This window comes from Vigna radiata, chromosome 5, assembly GCF_000741045.1.
Source record: "Vigna radiata var. radiata cultivar VC1973A chromosome 5, Vradiata_ver6, whole genome shotgun sequence".
In the NCBI taxonomy this organism is placed as follows: Eukaryota; Viridiplantae; Streptophyta; class Magnoliopsida; order Fabales; family Fabaceae; genus Vigna; species Vigna radiata.
The window spans coordinates 21256208-21274425 of record NC_028355.1 but is presented as its reverse complement, the minus strand read 5'-3'; the positions used below and the strand labels follow the sequence as shown (position 1 = coordinate 21274425).

The 18218-nt window shown below is 34.3% G+C and overlaps 3 protein-coding genes across 5 annotated transcripts; all 3 read left to right on the top strand.

The window, feature by feature from the left end:
* The first annotated feature begins 1014 nt into the window (after window positions 1-1014).
* Window positions 1015-7181, top strand: LOC106762467 (adenine phosphoribosyltransferase 1). The gene is made up of 7 exons (XM_014646395.1): window positions 1015-1243; window positions 1351-1458; window positions 1554-1664; window positions 2744-2836; window positions 3003-3152; window positions 3691-3749; window positions 6927-7181. Exons 1-7 carry the CDS (start codon window positions 1087-1089, stop codon window positions 6975-6977), a joined length of 729 nt encoding a protein of 242 aa, XP_014501881.1. The 5' UTR covers window positions 1015-1086; the 3' UTR covers window positions 6978-7181.
* Window positions 7182-8919: 1738 nt separating this feature from the next.
* LOC106762483 (activating signal cointegrator 1 complex subunit 2) lies at window positions 8920-15246 on the top strand. Of its 3 annotated transcripts, XM_014646426.2 has the most exons (9): window positions 8920-9443; window positions 9640-9799; window positions 9886-9947; window positions 10334-10428; window positions 11000-11113; window positions 11935-12000; window positions 12890-12987; window positions 13203-13621; window positions 13703-15246. In XM_014646426.2, exons 1-9 carry the CDS (start codon window positions 9104-9106, stop codon window positions 14905-14907), a joined length of 2559 nt encoding a protein of 852 aa, XP_014501912.1. In that variant the 5' UTR covers window positions 8920-9103; the 3' UTR covers window positions 14908-15246. The 3 variants fall into 3 exon arrangements, with proteins under 3 accessions (XP_014501912.1, XP_022636674.1, XP_014501913.1); XM_022780953.1 differs by lacking the exon at window positions 8920-9443 and having other exon boundaries at window positions 9656-9785; window positions 10345-10428; XM_014646427.2 differs by lacking the exon at window positions 8920-9443 and having other exon boundaries at window positions 9738-9799; window positions 10345-10428.
* An 862-nt stretch (window positions 15247-16108) lies between these two features.
* Window positions 16109-17655, top strand: LOC106760456 (F-box/kelch-repeat protein At5g43190-like). Its single transcript, XM_014643886.2, has one exon. It carries the CDS (start codon window positions 16424-16426, stop codon window positions 17546-17548), a length of 1125 nt encoding a protein of 374 aa, XP_014499372.2. The 5' UTR covers window positions 16109-16423; the 3' UTR covers window positions 17549-17655.
* Window positions 17656-18218: the final 563 nt, after the last annotated feature.

The window sequence follows — 18218 nt, the reverse complement described above, 5'->3', positions numbered from 1 at the left end:
TACTCAATAAAATTGGTTAAAAATAAACTGTGAAGTTCAAAACAAGTGGCAGATTCAAAGATGTCATATCCTCGTGCTAAAAGTTAACCTAAATTACTCACTTATTTATATATTAATGTCAGATATATTACTATACATTCAATCCATGTCATTCTCTTATTTTATTTTTTAAAACACGTGAATCACTCAAAATGTGACACGTGACGATGTCAAAGTATCTTTACCCATTGACCATTGGCAAGACTATAGAGTATCTATAATATATGAATCCCTATAAATATGAGTTTTCTTAAGGCTTCTCTAGTTTTATTAAAAAAAGACTTTTTTTAGTTATGTACTAATTAGTGGAGTACGTACGTCCTCCTTTTTAAGAAACAACCTTTTGATAATTCTTTTAATCTGTATCACAGGATACAACATCAACCAAATTTTAGTACGGGAGAAAAAAAAAGTACAAATTTCAACGCAATTATTAATTTTTAAATTCTGGAACAAAATAAGTTATTTTTTTCTCTCTGTTCAAGTATACGAGCTGCACATTTATATCTTAGTTTGATCACTAGCTTAGAAAATCTTAATTCATAATGTATAAGAGTGGATTGACTATTTAATAAAGCAGTTCACCAAAGAAATTATCATATGGAAAACAAATTTAGTTAAAAAGCTAAAAACATGTTAATAATTCAGCTTAAATTGATTTAATGTAAATATTTCGAGAAATTGACTTTATGAATAAAGTGATATATTTTTTATAACATTAAATGTTTAAAAATGAGTTATTAAAAAAATAAAAATTTTAAAAGTTTCTGATTGAATGGAACCTCACTTCACCTACCGCATCAACTGGCAAATGGGAGTAGGATTGGACGAAAATGCCCTTTCACCGACCATTTTAATTTCTTTATCATTATTGTAATTTATTTTGGCATTATTATTAGCCCGCGTTCCAATAAAGCAGAATTTAAGAGGTGGTGTGCCAAATCTGGGCACTTAGAAGAAATATATGTTTTTATTTTAATTATTTTTTGTGGGTTATTTTTAATTTTGTGGAAATGGAAAAGTGACAAGTGAGGAGGCAAGAAGAGAATGCGGGTTGCGAATTGCTCCATTTCGTGGTCGTTTGGGTCAGCCGTCACTGCCGCTTTCCCCTCTTTCCCTTCTTCTAGATTCCCTCCGCTCCTCCCTTTCTCACTCCCTTCTTCCAACCCTCCGTCCACCGTCCTCCGCCGTTCCACTTCTTCCGGTACGTAACTTTCAATCAATTCCCTTCTCTCTCTCCTATTGTTACTGTTTTTGTCTTTCTTCCCAACACACAATAAAACATTCCTTTGTCTTTGTTTGGTTGGGCAGCTAGACGAGTGACCGGAATGGCTCTGAAAAACGCTAAAGATGAACAAGACCCGCGCTTGGAGAGAATCTCCTCTGCAATCCGAGTCATCCCTGATTTTCCCAAGCCAGGTCTCCCTCTCTCTTCTTCCCCTCTCACGCAACCATATATTTTCCTTCCTTTCGTTTAATAATTTCTTTTACCTTGCATTCGTTGTCTGTCTCAGGAATTTTGTTTCAGGACATAACCACGCTGCTTCTTGATCCCAAGGCTTTCAAAGACACCATCGATCTTTTTGTTGAGAGGTACAGAGATCAAAATATCAATGTTGTCGCAGGTACTCATTATTCCTGATTTCTTCTTTTCTCGGTTTCTTATAAATTTCTTTACCCCTTTTTGTTTCTGTTTTCGCTTCTATTTTTGTCGCAATTCCTCAACCCGGGGCCAGGGGAGACTTAGATTTTGTCACTCGGAGTGTTATGTAAAAACCACTTTATTATATGTATCAACTTGTGATCTTTCATTCGCAGTGTCCTTTCCGCTCTTGCAGCCAACTTATTTATTGCGAATTTGGGTAGAGGGAGGGTGTGATAGTGGTTTAAAGAGATCCTTACATGTTAGTAAAGAACGTGATCTGTCATGTTACATAATGGACCCTATGTAAGTCTTTCTATTTGCCTCAAGCCCAAGGGTCAAATCATTATAGGTATTCATGCATTATTGGTGTTGTTAACTTTGACCTTCGTGTGAGCTTCACTGTTTTGTCTCTAAAAGATGCTTAGTTGGTTAAACAACAAAGATGTTCACAAATTATCACTTGCTTCATTTCTAAGCAACGTCGAACTTTTTTTTTGTGCGTGTACTGGAACAGTGACTCCCAATTGAGGCTGAGGAGATATAAGGCCTTGTGTCCCACATGTGTGGCCTGTTCTAGCTCTACACCTTTCTTTCTCTTAAGATGACATTCTTTATTAGCCTGAGAATCGTAATCCATGAGTTTTGTACTAGATAAATTAGAATTTGCCGTTGTGTTCTTAAGCTTTTTGGTGTTGCAAGAATATATATATTTTTTTTTTCAATTCTAATCTGCAATTTGTGATGGGTGGCAGCATTGCTTCCTTTCCTGTGGGTGCAAGTCAAAATTTTATATTTGTTTTTATGTGTTTCAAATACTTCGTTGATAATTTTTTGCTGGAATGATCTCTTGAACGACTAACTTCCATTAATTCATTGAGTTCCATACAAATTGCCAAAGTGAGATCTTTGTTTTATTCCAACTTCCGACGATAGTGGACGCAAACTCAGATACCAATTAGAATCTGTGTTGCTACAAATCTGGATTGTGCATTTTCTCTTACTTCTGCTCAAAATAAGTGACTAATTTTTTCTGATAGCTGTACTTATGTCCCAATGCAGGTGTTGAAGCAAGAGGCTTTATATTTGGTCCACCCATTGCATTAGCTATTGGAGCAAAATTTGTCCCCATGAGGAAACCCAATAAATTGCCAGGCATATTTTCTGTACCTTTCTTTTCAAATCCCTACTTAACAGATAATTGTGGTTCGAGGCCTTTTTGAATCTCTGTGTTGTGTATGGTCATCAATTCTAACTTTTGCACTTCTTCATTGTGCTTATTTTTAGTTGTTGAATGGTCATGTTTTGATTATACTTACAGGGGAGGTTATATCAGAAGAGTATTCTTTGGAGTATGGAAAAGACAAAATGGAGATGCATGTAGGGGCTGTACAACCTGGAGAACGGGCCTTAGTCATAGATGATCTTATTGCCACTGGGGGAACGTTAGATGCTGCAATTAAGCTACTAGGTAAACTTGTCAATATTACTGCATTTTGGGCTAGACAAGGAAAACCCATTTTGGGTAAAAGTTAGTTTTCTGCCTTCCTAAAGCTATCCACGAGTCGTTCCTGCATCCCAACCTAGTTACTCTTGTCTGGTTCATATGACTTGCGTGTTAGAAAGACCTTGTGTTTTTTCTTTTGTGGATTAAAAATGTATTTAGAATTGTGCCAATGACCAAACATGGACTTGGGTCCATCATTGAACCACAGAAGAGACCATACTATCAGTCTTTCAGCATTCATTGTTTTCTTCTTTCTGTTTATTTATACATTCAGACAAGTAATGCCTGTATTATGTACTTTTAATGAGAAGACAGAAGCTTGTTTCTGGGTAATGAACCTAATAGCACCCTCTTAGTCTACCACTAAAATTGTTTTTTCAAGTGAAGTGATTGTTTGACTTGGAAGTGTATTCTATAATGTTTAATTTTATAGTGTTTAATGCTCAACATAAGCATTTCAATACATTCTTAGTTGTTTTGTTTGTTACTCCCTTTATTGCAGAACGTGTTGGGGTTCATGTTGTGGAGTGTGCTTGTCTGATTGAATTACCAGAGCTGAAGGTACTGCCCTAACATATATTTATCCTCTCCTTGTCTAATTGTTGGCTTGATTTATTTTTTAAATATGTGGAACATGTCAACTTTAAAAATTAATTAAATAAACAAACACCGAAATCTGGATGGTTATTATCTTGCTAAGTTACTCTTGGAATTTTAGGATCTCAAGCGACATTAGCAGAGCTATAGAAAGACGGTAAAGTTGAATTGTGTCTTTGAAAATTGTGGGAGCCATTAATCTAAAAAATTATTGTGTAGGCAACTAGTGCAAAGTAAATTGTGCACTTACCCAATGGAGAATGACTTGATTTGACATTTTCAGATTTAAGTACTAGGTAATAGGACCTGTCAAACTAATTGGATTTACTAGGTTCAATGTGATAATGTTTTATATATATATATATATATATATATATATATATATATATATATATATATATATATATATATAATAAAAATAAATCTAAAATATTTGTCATTGTTTTTATTCAATTCTATTTTTTATATGTATTTAAATGCAACTTAATTAGAAATTCATGTCTTATTTTAGTTTTTAACATTATAGAATTATGAATTTATGATATTACATTTTTTTAATTTTTAATTTTATATTATTTAATTATTATAATGATTTATTAATACTAGTTCGACCATGATGAACTATGGAGCCTTGAACTGGTGCAGTTATTAATACTAGTTCTCCACCTATGATTTCTTAACTGATTCAGTTACTGGTTTTAAAAATATAGGTATTTATACAAATGAGTCATGAACAAAGAAAATTCTTAATCCTAACTGATCCTAGAATCTGGGATCAAATAATTTGTCTCATTAGCAATAATTAGGAAAGCTAATAAGAAAAGTAGAATCTGATGATGGTCAATACTCTCCTTTCTTAACATTTGGGTTTAACTCTTACTAAATTCTACAAAAATTGTTTATAAAGTGAGAATTACATTTCACCTATATTTTAATTTGGTTATATCACTAATTGATGCAAGACTAAATCACTACACTTAAGATTGCAAGGCGACCCCAAAGAGACCACAACTTGGGCAGGCTAGTGGTGACTGCAAAATGACTTTCCAACACAATCCTTTATACCTAGGACATCCAACCTACAAGATGGTAAATACAGGTGATCCAACATTGGGTATGGGATAGTATCTGACTCTGTCTTACGGTAGAGTTTAAGTCTAACTTAACTATATAATTGCCTTTTAAAGTGAGGACTGACTTGCACTTAACTAGTTAATGTGAGACTAAACCAACTCTTGAGATTGCAGTTTTAAGCAACCTCCAAAGAAGTCACAGCTGGGGCGGGTTAGGAGTGTCTGTAATTAAGGAGACTTCCCAACACACTTAAGGCAGCATACATGTTAGCTGTGTCCAACTTGTTCAATATAGAAGCTTTTCTAGGGTTGTAAGAACTTCGCCAACATGTCAATAGGTTGTTCCATAGAGCCCACAAAACTTATATATATGTTTAGACTTCTATTAGTTGATTGGTTATACAACAAAGTGTCATGGGATATGTCTTACAAAGCTTCAAGTTTTGAAGTAAATGCTTTAACCATAGGGGTTCACAAGTCGCATTAGCTATTACCCAATACTTGTACTTTATCTTCTGGCTAAAGTCTACCTTTTACTTTTCCTCAAGTTAAAGTTTCCACCAACGAAAACATAATAGCCTATTCTGGATCTTCCCAATATTCATTTGTATATACAATGATGTTAGCATTACTCTTGTCCGTATCAACGAGCCCTTGGCCTGGTAATCCTTTGATGCACCCAAGGATCTGAGCAACTACATTCCAGTGTCTATGACATGGTGAATTGAGATAGTGACTGATGACAGTAATAGGAAAGAAAACGTTTGTAGTCTTTGTTAGATAATTTAATTTCACAACCAATCTATATTTGCCTAGATCATTATAGGAATCTCTCTGACTTGGTAGAAACCTCACATTTGGGTCCATAGGAATATCAACAAGCTTACAAATAAGAATTCCCGTTTCTTCCAAAATATTGATAGTATGTTTCCATCTTTGATATTTAGTTCCGAAGAAGTATCACAATCGACTAAGGCATCGTTTCAAAACCTTTGAATTCTGAACTAATGTTGCGTCAACTGCCTGATGTTGTCTTGATCATCACTTGTAAACACAATAGTATACACAAGTTATCTTATCAAATTGTGAGCATTTAAAGAACACAGAGTGATCTATGTTATAGCTAACCACACCAAACGGTTGGGTAGCTACTAAATTTACAAAACCAACCTCAAGGATTATTTTAAATCATAGTAAGACTTCGGTAGCTTGCAAACAAGATCAGACTCCCTCTGAGTAACAAAACTAGATGGTTGTTCCATGCAGATTTCTTCCTCAAAATTACATGCAAGAAAATTTTAATATCTAGCTAGTACTAGGTATATTGTCTCATGTCAACCATAAATAAGAATAAAAATCATCAAAGTAACAAGGGAGAAATTATCACCAGAATCCAAATCATAAATTTTAGCATATCATTTTGCGACCAGACCAACTAAGACGGTAAGAAAATGAGCGAGTGAGGTTCAGTTGTGTGTTTACAATTCTTTTATAACCTTTTCTGCAATAACACATATAGATAAAGTGGAATGCAACTCGCCTGAGAGAAACGTGAAGAACAAAGTAGAAAACAAACCACACGTTTCTTAATAGGTTCACTCAAGCTAATAAGTTGTGTCCTGTCTTCAACATGAAAGATTTTCTTAACCAAAGTTGGTTACAATAAGTCTTCTCTAAGTCACTTTTTTAACCATGCAATAGGTGGTCATTTTAGGTGGAGAACCCGGGTTTCATACCTTACAATTAAATCGTAAAAATATGTAGTAAAAAGAGGCAAAAAATGGAGAAATTATACGGACTTTGTCGGTCACCGTTAGTGATCCTGCCTTGATCTAATATGTTTGGTTTAAAAATTACAATACTGCTAATCTTGCTGGAGGAAGGTCATTGAAGTTATGTCACCTCTTGAATTCCTCTCAACTGATTATGGTGCATGGTTAATCTATAGCTTCTGGTCCTGCATAGGTGTTTTCTATTCTCTATTTAGAAAGAAAGGCCATAACTTCCGGATTCTTTTGGTCTGGCTATTGCGCACGACACTGAATTTTTTTCTTCTGCCTTGTTTCAGGGGCGAGATAGGCTGGGAAACAAGCCGCTATTTGTCTTAGTGAAAGTATGATCTTTTTCCTGGTGATTGTGTTTAGTTATGACCATTTGATCTGGCTCTTATTAGGAGCTTTATTGATGACTGCTTAGATTTTCTTAAGATATATTTTGATGGGATATGCAGCAGAATCCTTTGTTGTTTCTGCGAGTAGTTCTGCTCTATTATTATTATTATCATTATTTATTATTATTATTATTATTACTATTATTATCATCATCATCATTATTATTATTATTTTCTGTCTCTCTGGTTTAAAGTTCGTATTTTATAATTATAGTAAATAATCAATAGAAAAAACTACTAGAGTCGGTCTGGTGGTTATAAATTTGGGTAATATGCACAGATGAAATTATCTTTTGTTCTTTTAAAATATTATTAGACTGTACTTCATCTTATTTTAAAAACACGAGATGAATAATTACCACGTTTGATTCTTATCATGATTTTCCGTTAGTTTTAAACATCATTCAACTTTGACTCTGGAAGATGAAATGAATTTTTTATATAAATATTTTAAGATGGCGGTCGTGATGTTTTAAAAACACACTGTACCTTTTAACATGTTTTTAATTAGTTGAGAGTGATACTAAAATTGTAAAGAAATAAATAAATTAGAAAAAGATGTTATTTTACATGTAGTTTACACAAAGGTTATGTTTTGTATGTATTTAATGACATGAAGGCTTTAAAATAATATATATTTTTATAAATGTGTTTATTTTATACGGTTCAAATCTGTCCCATTTAAAACTGAGGTTCAGTGAGAAAATAACGAATGATAATTTGCATGAAAAAAAAAATCATCAGAAAGTACAAGTTGAAGGTAAAATGTGTAATTAAGTTAACAGAACCTTTAACACCAGTAATTCGTCTTCATTTTAACAGAAAAAAAAAATTGAATGTGGAGATTGCAAATATTTTTGTGGACAACTTCATTTTACTTTTATATAAGAGAACTTTTTATTTTGAAAAAAAGTCGAGTATACCTATCAATTTGAATATAAAATCTTAAAATGGATTTAAACGACTTAAATAAAATGCATATTATGAACTAAAATCGGAAACATTAAAATAAAAATAATTGATCGTATTGGATACATTTGGATTAATTAGGATTTTTAATAATTATTTTTTATATTTTTATTTTAAATTAAATTTTAAAATTATTAAAATATTTTTGAATTTAAAATTATTGTTTTTAATAGAAACATTTTTGTAATCTAAAATTTAATATATTTTATTAAAATGTACTAACTTAAAAAACTCCATAAATTAACAAACTTTTATATATATATATATATATATATATATATATATATATATATATATATATATATATATATATGAACAAGCTTAATATGTTTTCAATTGCCTTTTAAAAAAAATTGGAAATAGACTATATTAATGATAATTATAAAGTTGAAAATTAGTAGTTTACTCAACATATGTTATGATGATTTGATTCAGTGAAATAATTTTTTAATTTTTTTATTAAAGATTTGAATATGTTTTTGGTCTTCTGTATTAGCACACTTTTTTTGTTATGTGATTAGTTTTTAGGATTGAAGAGTGTTATGACTATTGGTGATGCCGCAAATGATGATATAGTAGTCTATTACATGAATTTAACTAAGTGATATGGTTTTCAAAAAATTATTGAATTTTTGCGCATTTTGGATTACAATATTTTGCTAATCTTATGCATGTGATATGTCCCTAGTATATTTAACTATTTAAAAAAATATTTAAAAGATACTATTTTATAAAAAAAAAAAAAAAAACTAATGAGATACTCTAAGTCATTTTTTTTAATGAATTTCTTTTTATGGTAATATAAATGATAATTGCAACTTTAACATTACACAATTTATCTTATATATATATATATATAATTAATTAATTAATTAAATAAGATAATAAATAAGAAAAAGAAAAGATATAAGAGATGGATTATGCAAATTATGATTGTGGCAATTCCAACAAAACCTGAGAATTGGCTCTGAACTGAACCCAACCCAACACTGAGTAAAGTTTTGGTATTTGAAGGGACGAATTCAGTTTTACTTCCAACACTTTAGCAACTCAGCACCGTCGCCGCCCTTCTCTTACGGCACTTCTCTTGATTTTTTCCGATTGAAATGTCGAATAGATCCGGTCAGGGTAGACAAGACAGCAATAACAAAGGTTTCACCAAAACCCATAACCACAACAATTTTCACCCTAAAAATCCCAATCCAACCCTCTCAACTTCTCTCAGACAAACCCAACCATCCATCCCCGCCACCACTAGCAGAGTCCCAGACAGAGGCCATAATGGGAATTTCGTTAAATACTTACCACAAGACGAGGCCGTGGCGGCGGGTCTTGGCGTCGAAGATGGAGCATTGGATCCTCTCGAATCTCAGAGAGTCGTAGATCTTTTGAACACACACTTGTCACGCTTGCTCAAGTGCAAACCTAAGCAATTCTGGACGCAAGGTACTTCACTAAATTATTCATTCATTCATTCTCTAAAAAAATAATATTTTTTTCTTCTTCATTCATCCTCAATCTAATCTTATCAAACCGTGTATACTGATAGTACTCAACTTGTCATTGAATTGTGTGTTGTGATGTTTTTGCGTTTGGAATTTTTGTGTGAAGTTGGTGTCAATGTTTTTAATTGTATTTGCAGTGGCTGCTGATGCCTCCCTACATGAGTTTTTGGACAGCTTCTTGCAATTTAGAAACAGGTGGTATGATTTTCCTCATCGCGGGGTGAAAGGGATTGTAGCAGGTGTTATTGTTGGCGAGAGGGATTTGAGTCGCCGCGTTTTCATGGTATTGTATCGCATGTAAGTTTCTCTTGAGTTGGAGTGATACTTTGTTTTGGACTCTGTATTCTTTATGTGTGATTTTTCGTAATGTGTCTGCATTGCAGTTCTTCGAATAAAGACCCTGGTGCTCGACCGGCCGATGCCCTCAGTTTGAGAGACCATGGAGGTGGGATCTCATTTGACCTTTTTTAGGCTGTGTGGGCTTCTTTAGTATGTCTTGGCCCAGGCAGAGGTTGAACTCGCATTGGAACAACGTTTTTGTACATGTTCTATAAATGTTATGTGTATACAATAAATAGGGAGTGTCTGGTACTGTGCCAGAACTCGCGTTTCTTTTCTCTTTGGACATGGTTCCAAACACCCATATTTGACTTATAGCTGATAAAATTGGTCAGTTCTCTAAAAATATGTATGGCCATTTATGGTATAATAATAAAACATTATTGCATTTATTGGAAAATAATTTCCACTGCGGATTCTTGTCGGGCAATTACCTTATATTTTATCTTTTTTCTATAGTGATGCACCGATGTTCACTAATTTTGCCTGTAGTTCTTTTGCAGGAGAAAAAGTTGCTTGAATTGCCAAAGTTGTTGGATATATGTGCCATATACTATCATGAAAATGAAGAATTAACAAGATCACTGGTGAGAATTTCTTTTTAATAGTATATTAAGTGGTATAAGGAAATAGCTTCTTTGAATATGCAACAGAAAGGCTGTGTACAATTACCCTTCCCCATACAATTAGGCACCTGTATACATGATTTATATCTTTGATACTTCTTTTTTGGTTTATTAAATTATTTGCATAAAAAAATAGATGAAGTTCATTAAGACGTTTTCCCTTATTGTTTGTGAAATAGAATGCATGACAATGTTTGGTTTTCTCTTTTCCTCTCTCCTAAAAACCAGTATGATTTATTCTTTAGCTCTCTCTGCCTTATTTTACTCTTCATCTTTCTGAGTTTTTTTTTTTTTTTTGGTTTACTTGAGTTATACCTTCTCTGGAATGTCCTATTACTCAATTGTTATGAAAAATATTGAAGGATACTAATCCAACCTTTTTATTTTGTCTGCATTACACCCGTACACATTTTATGTTCTTTAGCCATATCAATCTAAGGGGTAGTTCTATGTAAAATTTGTTGTGCAATTTAAGTAGTTCCTTTTTTGTGCATTTAACTTTACTTGCTAACTTTTCTCTTTTTTGTCTCAGGTCAGAAATGCCTTCAGTGCTCAACCTTGGCTCCATAATAATCTGACTGCAGTAATATCCCATTTTCTAGGAATTGTCAGCACAATGCATGAACGTTGCAGTTCATCATTGGAGGTATTCTTGTAATTTGACCTGTGAAACTATATATTCATCATGTTAATTACTTTCTTTTCTGCTTTGAGTTTTTATACTGTCTTTTGGTTTAAGCAGATAAGTTATTTTTGTTGGTGAGAATATTAATCTAGTTTGTTCTTTTTATCGAAAGTATGTGTTACGTCTTGAATCATATTATTTGCTAAATTGATAAGTTTAGTTTTGACGTCCAACAAACTGTTTTGTTTCATAAGACTTAAAAAGGGTAATCTTATTTATATTATGCCATAGAGTTTCTTGATTGTTTTATTAGAATTTATACTTTCAACACAACAAAAGGATAATCTAGCTCGCGCGCATGCCTCCAAACATTTCCGAAGAAAAGGTGGGGAGAGGAAATGGCCTTTACATACAGAATTAACAATAATGTTGGATGATATGGGTTGAGAGAACTGGTTTGTACCAGGTGCTTACATCATTGTTTCTGTATTATTTGGATGTATGCACAGAACATGCATATTTTGATCTTATAAATTTTAGTTATGAATTCATCCTTTTTAGGTTAGAAGATATAGTATTTAAGTATGACTCCTATACGTTTCTTCTTGAGTTCCCTTTGAACATCCTGTTGTCCAATAATGTGCCCGAGGATGACCTTTTTTCTTTTCCTTCTATAAGTTATTTGACTTATGTAGAATGCATTAATGGATAGAAATGTTTTTCAGAAAACTTTTTATAAGTGACTGGATGTCTAAATCTTGATGGAAAGTTTGTGTATAATTATGGTATATAGGAGAAAATTATAATGAAAATTAAAACTTTCGTTTGGGGATTATGTACAGGTTTTATTTTCTTCTGGAAATCTCGATGACCACAATGCTGCTTTTCTTCAAGCTGATCTGCTGGAGGTGAGTCACTTTATTCTGTTACCGAGTTGTAGCCCAAATACCCAATGTTTTTTTACGGGGTGATAAAGCAGATATGAAAATATTCAAATTCTCTATCTATAAGTTTGTAATTTTCTACATCGGGATAACTGATTGGCCTAGTCCCACTAAGAAAGTTGAGTGGATTTGTGTTACCCATTTTTAATGATCCATTTATTGGAAAAGAACCAAGAGGAAAATACAACTAAGGAATGGCAGTATACAAGTGCAACTGGATAGAATTTGCAAAATGGAGTTAAAACAGTTGAATATATAGCATTTAAAACTGCGGTATGGAAATACCAGAGAGAATGGTCAGCTCATGAGCTCTTAAGCATTTGAGTAGAGCAGCTTCTATCTAGATTCTGGAATGACCAGCTTTCTTTTACAAGTTACTCTCCCCTTTATATGTGAAGTTACCTGTTGCTGCATCCAATACCAGAAACCTTCTTGGGCAAAATCCAGCTAACCCTGGACATTTTAACACGATAGCAAAATAAAACTTTGAATTTATGGCATTGACCACATCAAATCAATTGTAAATAATATTTTCCCTGTATCACAGTGTCAGATATTTCATAGACAATAATTACTTCCATATTTGAAGGCTATTGAACTAGAATTTTGCTGTGGAAAATGATATGCCAGAGAATAGTGTATTGTCCCTGCCATAATTTCTTAAAACTATATAGCATTTAGATTGAGGTCGAGTGTTGGTGTAACGATAAAGTTGCACCCTGGTAAAGGGAAAATTGAGTACAATTACTTCCCTCTCCATACCTTTGTTAACGTAGGATTTAGTTTATCCACAATTTATGTACTTGTTCAAAATATGCTGCATTATAATTATGTCATTCGACTTTTTTTATAGGTGATGGACTTTATAAATGATGCAATTGTATCAATGGATTCTTTTGTTAGTGCATACGAACCAGCAGCTGTATTCTTTTCTTGTCCAGTTGAAATGAGGTATCCTTTACCTCTGAAACTTGAATTTTATTATAACTGAAGATTGAATGTGAAAAATTTCAATGGAAATGACTCATCAAACATTGCATTTGGTGTATCATGCGTAGAATATTTGTGTTGGTTAATTTATCTAAATAGGATAAATGATTAATATTTGCCATTTAAAGTTTTCCTTCAAGACTTTGATTTTATTTTTTTTCTGTGTAATTTATTAGTTATGGGAATGAGGAACTGCTGAGCCTCCTTGCCAGATTGCATGATTCACTAATTCCATCATTACAAAAGGGGTTCCGTATGATTTTTTCTGACAAACATGATGGCACGACATCTAATATCTTGGTTAGTCTGAAGATGTTAAAAATAAGATTGGTAAAGTTTGGTTGGCAACTATTGCACTTGTGCTATCTAAGTGATGAAGTGTTCAGAGATGACATCCCTCTTCCAGCTGCCACTAAGATGTTTCCTGCCAACGTAGAGGACCCAGTCATCAGAGCCGATATTCTTGTTCAAACAATTCGAGATATCAATTCAGTATCATCATTTTCTCGGGAAAGCCATCAGAAGGAAACATTTCTTCAAGATGTTGAAAGAAATTTTAATATACTGAGTGGGATTGAGAGATTAAAGGATAGTGGTAACGATCGTTGCATTTTTCCATTCATGTTTGCAATATGCTTGGCCCTTTTCCTTTTCTAACTCAGTTACTATGATGCAGGATGGATATTCATTGATAATGAACAGTTTCAATATTTATCCGGGATGATGAGTTCTGTGAAACAGATTTATAAGGACCCATATTCTGCAACGGCCCCTGTGCAAAACCAATCATTACTGACGGATGAAGATGCTGCAATTGCAGAGTCGAACATCAGTCAAATTAGGGACCTGTTCCCTGATTACGGTAAAGGATTTTTAGCTGCGTGTCTTGAGGTTTATGACCAGAATCCAGAAGAGGTTATTCAAAGAATTTTAGAGGGAACCCTTCATCAAGATCTGCAGAGCCTGGATACCTCGCTAGAGACATTACCACCAGCCAAGCCTACCACTGTGAGTGGGAATGATAAAGGAAAAGGTAAATTAATTGATTCTATGTCAGCATCCTCAAATCCAGAAGTCGTAAGTAGGAAGCAACAGACAGAGGGGTCATTGATGTCATCCTCTGCTTCACTAGGAAAATTTATAAGGAAATCTAGAGCTGATTTGCCTGATCTCAGTATTCTGGATAAAAAGGACGAGAAAGATACATCAAAAACTGCTGCTATGATTTTACAATATGAATATGAAGATGAGTATGACGACTCTTTTGATGACTTGGGTTTAAGTGTAGCAGACTCTGGATTAGAAGAAAATGAGATACTTGGTGACCAAATAAATGCAAAATCAGGGAAGTCGTGGGCAACAGAGAGTGGAAACTCGGTAAAAGATGTCCCTGATTCAAAATGGGGCTCAAGGAGAAAGCCACAGTACTATGTCAAGGATGGTAAGAATTACAGCTACAAAGTGGCTGGTGCGGTAGCAGTTGCAAATTCTGGTGAAGCTTCACTAGTAACGCAAGCTCAGAAGGAGTTAATACATGGCCTTGGACGAGGTGGAAACCTTCCTCTTGGAGCAGTAAAGAAGTTGACGGATTCCTACAAGGAGGATGATAACCAATCACAGGTTTCTGTAATGGAAGGCAATGGGATTCCGGGCAAATCTTTTGGTAGGGGTAGTAGGAAGGAAGGTGGAAGACAGATTGCATCTCATCAGCAGCAGCAGCAGCAGCAGCCTGTGCAACAATCTGGTGATTCTGAGGTGGATGGGAATAACCAAAGGGGTAGAGGAAGAGGGAGAGGGAGGGGCAGAGGAGGAGGAAGAAACAATCACCACCAGAAGGACCGATCCATGAAGAAGCATTTCTCTGGAATGAGCGGATTTTAAGCGCATAAGTTAGTCGTTCCATATTTCTTGCTTGCCAAGATACCATATTTATGCATCTGCTCGGTGACCTGTTGGCTTTTGTCCTTATATGTGTCAGGGTTAAAGTTCCACTAGGTACATAGATATGTTCTACATGGTTCATACATAGTGGCATTATCGAATGTGCAATCGGCAATTTTGATGCCAACATCCTCTAAAATATACACAATAGTATAATGTCTGTAAAGGTTAATTTAACTCAACCCCGGAATTGAATTTTGTTTAGAAGGACTCGGGTTTATTTTAGCCAATATTTCCTTTCAGGTAGGGCATATGAATAAAGCTTTGACAGTTATACAATAACTGTGTAATGGTGTTCATTTGGCAGTACTCGAGCTGGTGCAAACGTTGGAAACAACACGCCCTACTGGTCAACTGTGCCTTGTTTATAAAGGACTTTAACCTTTCACAACGCCATGACTCTAATTATTATCCAGTTGTTAATTTACTTCCAACAATGACCAATTAATTCTTTTACGTATTCCTCCTTTTAGTGAACTTGTAACAATTTGTCCAAGGATTTACAATTTTTTTTTATTTTATTTTCATTTAGAAGGTCACAATTGTATAATTTCCTTTAGCCACCATACGAGCTATGATTTTTGTAGAGGTAAATTAGATGTTAGTTTTCCCTGATTGGTGTCATTAATAGTATATTAATCATGTCTAGAAAATTTTGAAAGTAAAATTGTGTATCAATTTCGTTTTGGAATATAATTTTACAAATATTATTGAAGTTTATTGTAACATGTAAATTACTCCAATATCTTCAAATAGTGATAGTTTTCTCGTTACCCGGATGCTACAAGTTTTCGAATTAAGGGAGACGAGGAACACACTTAATTGCTTGTCTCTCTCTTTTTTTTTCTGTCATTGATTCTTTTTTTCTTTGTTAGAATACTAATTGTAATATTTGACTCTTCCATCAAATATCCAACTATTCTTACTAATTTCAATCATTAAAATCAATTATAAAACTTCATTTTAGTCATAATCATAATTATAATTAAAATTCTTGTTTCTCCAAAAAAAAAAATATTTTATGAAAGCAAACCTTGATTTTCCCTAAAAACTTAATATACGTTACAATCTAAGCCATTCTTGTAGACTTCTTACGTATCGTTATTGCATATCAACACTTTAAGTGATCGCCCGTAATTATTTCCTACTTTAAATAACTTAAAATGTCTTCAGCTGTGCCATAAGCAAGTTACAATTGTCAACAATACATTTCTATTTCAATAAAAAAAAATGATTTTTTAAAATAAATTGTTTGACTGTAATTAAAAATAAATATACCGTCTAATGACATATACCAGTGGGGCTAATAATCGAATTAAAAGTAAAAAATATAAAGATGGTCCTATCTCAAGCTTTTGTTTTTGTTTTAGTCAACTCATCCACACGATAAAGGCACCCTTCTTCTCTTTATTATCACAGGAGACAGACACAACCTTCGTTCGGAAACTCCGATGAAATGAAAAACATAACAACCTTCACTTCGAAGACGACAACAATGGACCCCAGAATCTGGAGCAAACTACCTCCTGATGTTGTGGAACACATACTTCTGTTACTCCCTCTCAAGACTCTCTTGAATCTCAGACCCACTTGCAAGGCCTTCTCCTCTCTTCTCTTCTCTCCTTCCTTTGTCTCCAAACATTCCTCGTCATCTTCTTCTTCTTCTTCTTCTTCTTCTTCACCCTTCTCTTCCTTTCTCTTACTCTCACACCCTCAGTGTCCTCTCTACTTCCGTCTCTACGATTCCAACCTTTCTTCTTGGCGCACTGTCTCTCCCTCTCTCCCTTTCTCTTCATCCTTCTCTCTTGCATCCTCCTCCGGTGGCCTCTTCTGTCTCCTCAACCCCTCTTCCTCTTCCTTTCTCGTATGCAACCTTTTTGCCAAATCCTCCAGAACCATCCAATCCCCAATTCACTCTCTTCACTTCACCCACCTTTCTTTTCTCGCCACCCCTCTTACCTACTACTTAGTGCTCCTTTCTTCAAGCTCAACCTCCAACACCGCCTTTGTCTACAACTCCAACCACCACTCCTGGAGGCGCTTCCAGGGGTTCCATGCTGTCCTCAGTGACAGTTGCCTCCAGCAGGGTACTTTCTTCCACGGCGGCTTGTACTTCACCACTCCGGAACCGTTCTCCGTGGTGCGTTTGGATATGGAGAGTGGCAAGTGGGAGAGACACGTGGCTGAGTTGCCCCCAGAACTGACCTTCGTGAGGCTTGTGAGTGATGAGGAGGGAGAGGGAAAATTGTATTTGGTGGGTGGGATTGGAGCCGATGGGATCTGCAGAAGTATGAAGGTGTGGGAATTAAGGAGTGACGGGGTTTGGGTGGAAGTGGTGGCGTTGCCTGAGATTATGTGTAGAAAATTAGTGTCTGTCTGTTACCATAACTATGAACATGTTTATTGCTTGTGGCATGAGGGTATGATCTGTGTTTGCTGTTACATGTGGCCGGAGATATTGTACTACAGTGTTTCCAGAAGGAGTTGGGATTGGCTTCCAAAATGTCCCTATTTGCCTCTCAAGTGTAGTTCTGGTTTCAAGTGGTTTTCTTTTCTTCCAAAGCTCTATGCTTCCGTCTGAGTTATATGCAGTAGCCATAGTTGTTCGATTCCATGCTTTGTTTATCTGATGTCTTTCTTTTTCATATCTTGTTATTAAGTTATCTAAACTATATAGAAAATGTCAACGACTCCGACATTTATTATTATTGTTGTTGTTTTATACAAATGCAAACATCAAAACTTTTGAAGAACCACGCCATGCTTGACTGAAATTTATCAAACACTTTTTCAATACACCTTCTTATAAAACATCAACACTTTAAGAACAGTTTTCTTTTTTCAAGTGATGGATACGGGGATTGATCCTTACAAGTTGAATTAAAACTGAGTTAAATTGAGCTGATTCAATGATAGTTTAGAGAATTAGTAGATTATGTGGATTGTTTCAGGTGTATTTGAACTTATGAGGAGGATAATTTATTAACATGTTTGAATTCACTTTTAACATAATTAGGTAGCAAATTTGTTTGAATCTACTTTTACATATGTAAATACAATAGCAAAATAAATATTTGAGGTTAGAAATCATACTCGTCTTACTGTCATTTTCCGAAATTCGGTATTCACAGTGAGATTTTGAAAATCAAAATTAATTAGTCTTTTAACTCGTTCGTTTGTACAGATTTTTTTTTTTTTTAAGAAATAGGTAATAAAAAGGACAAAGTTCAACGATTAATTAAACTAGTCTA

Excerpts from the sequence above, each read along its gene's own strand:
- LOC106762483 (XM_014646426.2), top strand. The coding sequence starts at position 9,104 with ATGTCGAATAGATCCGGTCAGGGTAGACAAGACAGCAATAACAAAGGT. Across the intron at positions 12,988-13,202 it reads TCTTGTCCAGTTGAAATGAG|TTATGGGAATGAGGAACTGC; the intron begins GTATCCTTTACC and ends GTAATTTATTAG. Across the intron at positions 13,622-13,702 it reads TGAGAGATTAAAGGATAGTG|GATGGATATTCATTGATAAT; the intron begins GTAACGATCGTT and ends ACTATGATGCAG.
- LOC106760456 (XM_014643886.2), top strand. The coding sequence starts at position 16,424 with ATGAAAAACATAACAACCTTCACTTCGAAGACGACAACAATGGACCCC.
- LOC106762467 (XM_014646395.1), top strand. The coding sequence starts at position 1,087 with ATGCGGGTTGCGAATTGCTCCATTTCGTGGTCGTTTGGGTCAGCCGTC. Across the intron at positions 1,459-1,553 it reads CCCTGATTTTCCCAAGCCAG|GAATTTTGTTTCAGGACATA; the intron begins GTCTCCCTCTCT and ends TGTCTGTCTCAG. Across the intron at positions 1,665-2,743 it reads AAATATCAATGTTGTCGCAG|GTGTTGAAGCAAGAGGCTTT; the intron begins GTACTCATTATT and ends GTCCCAATGCAG.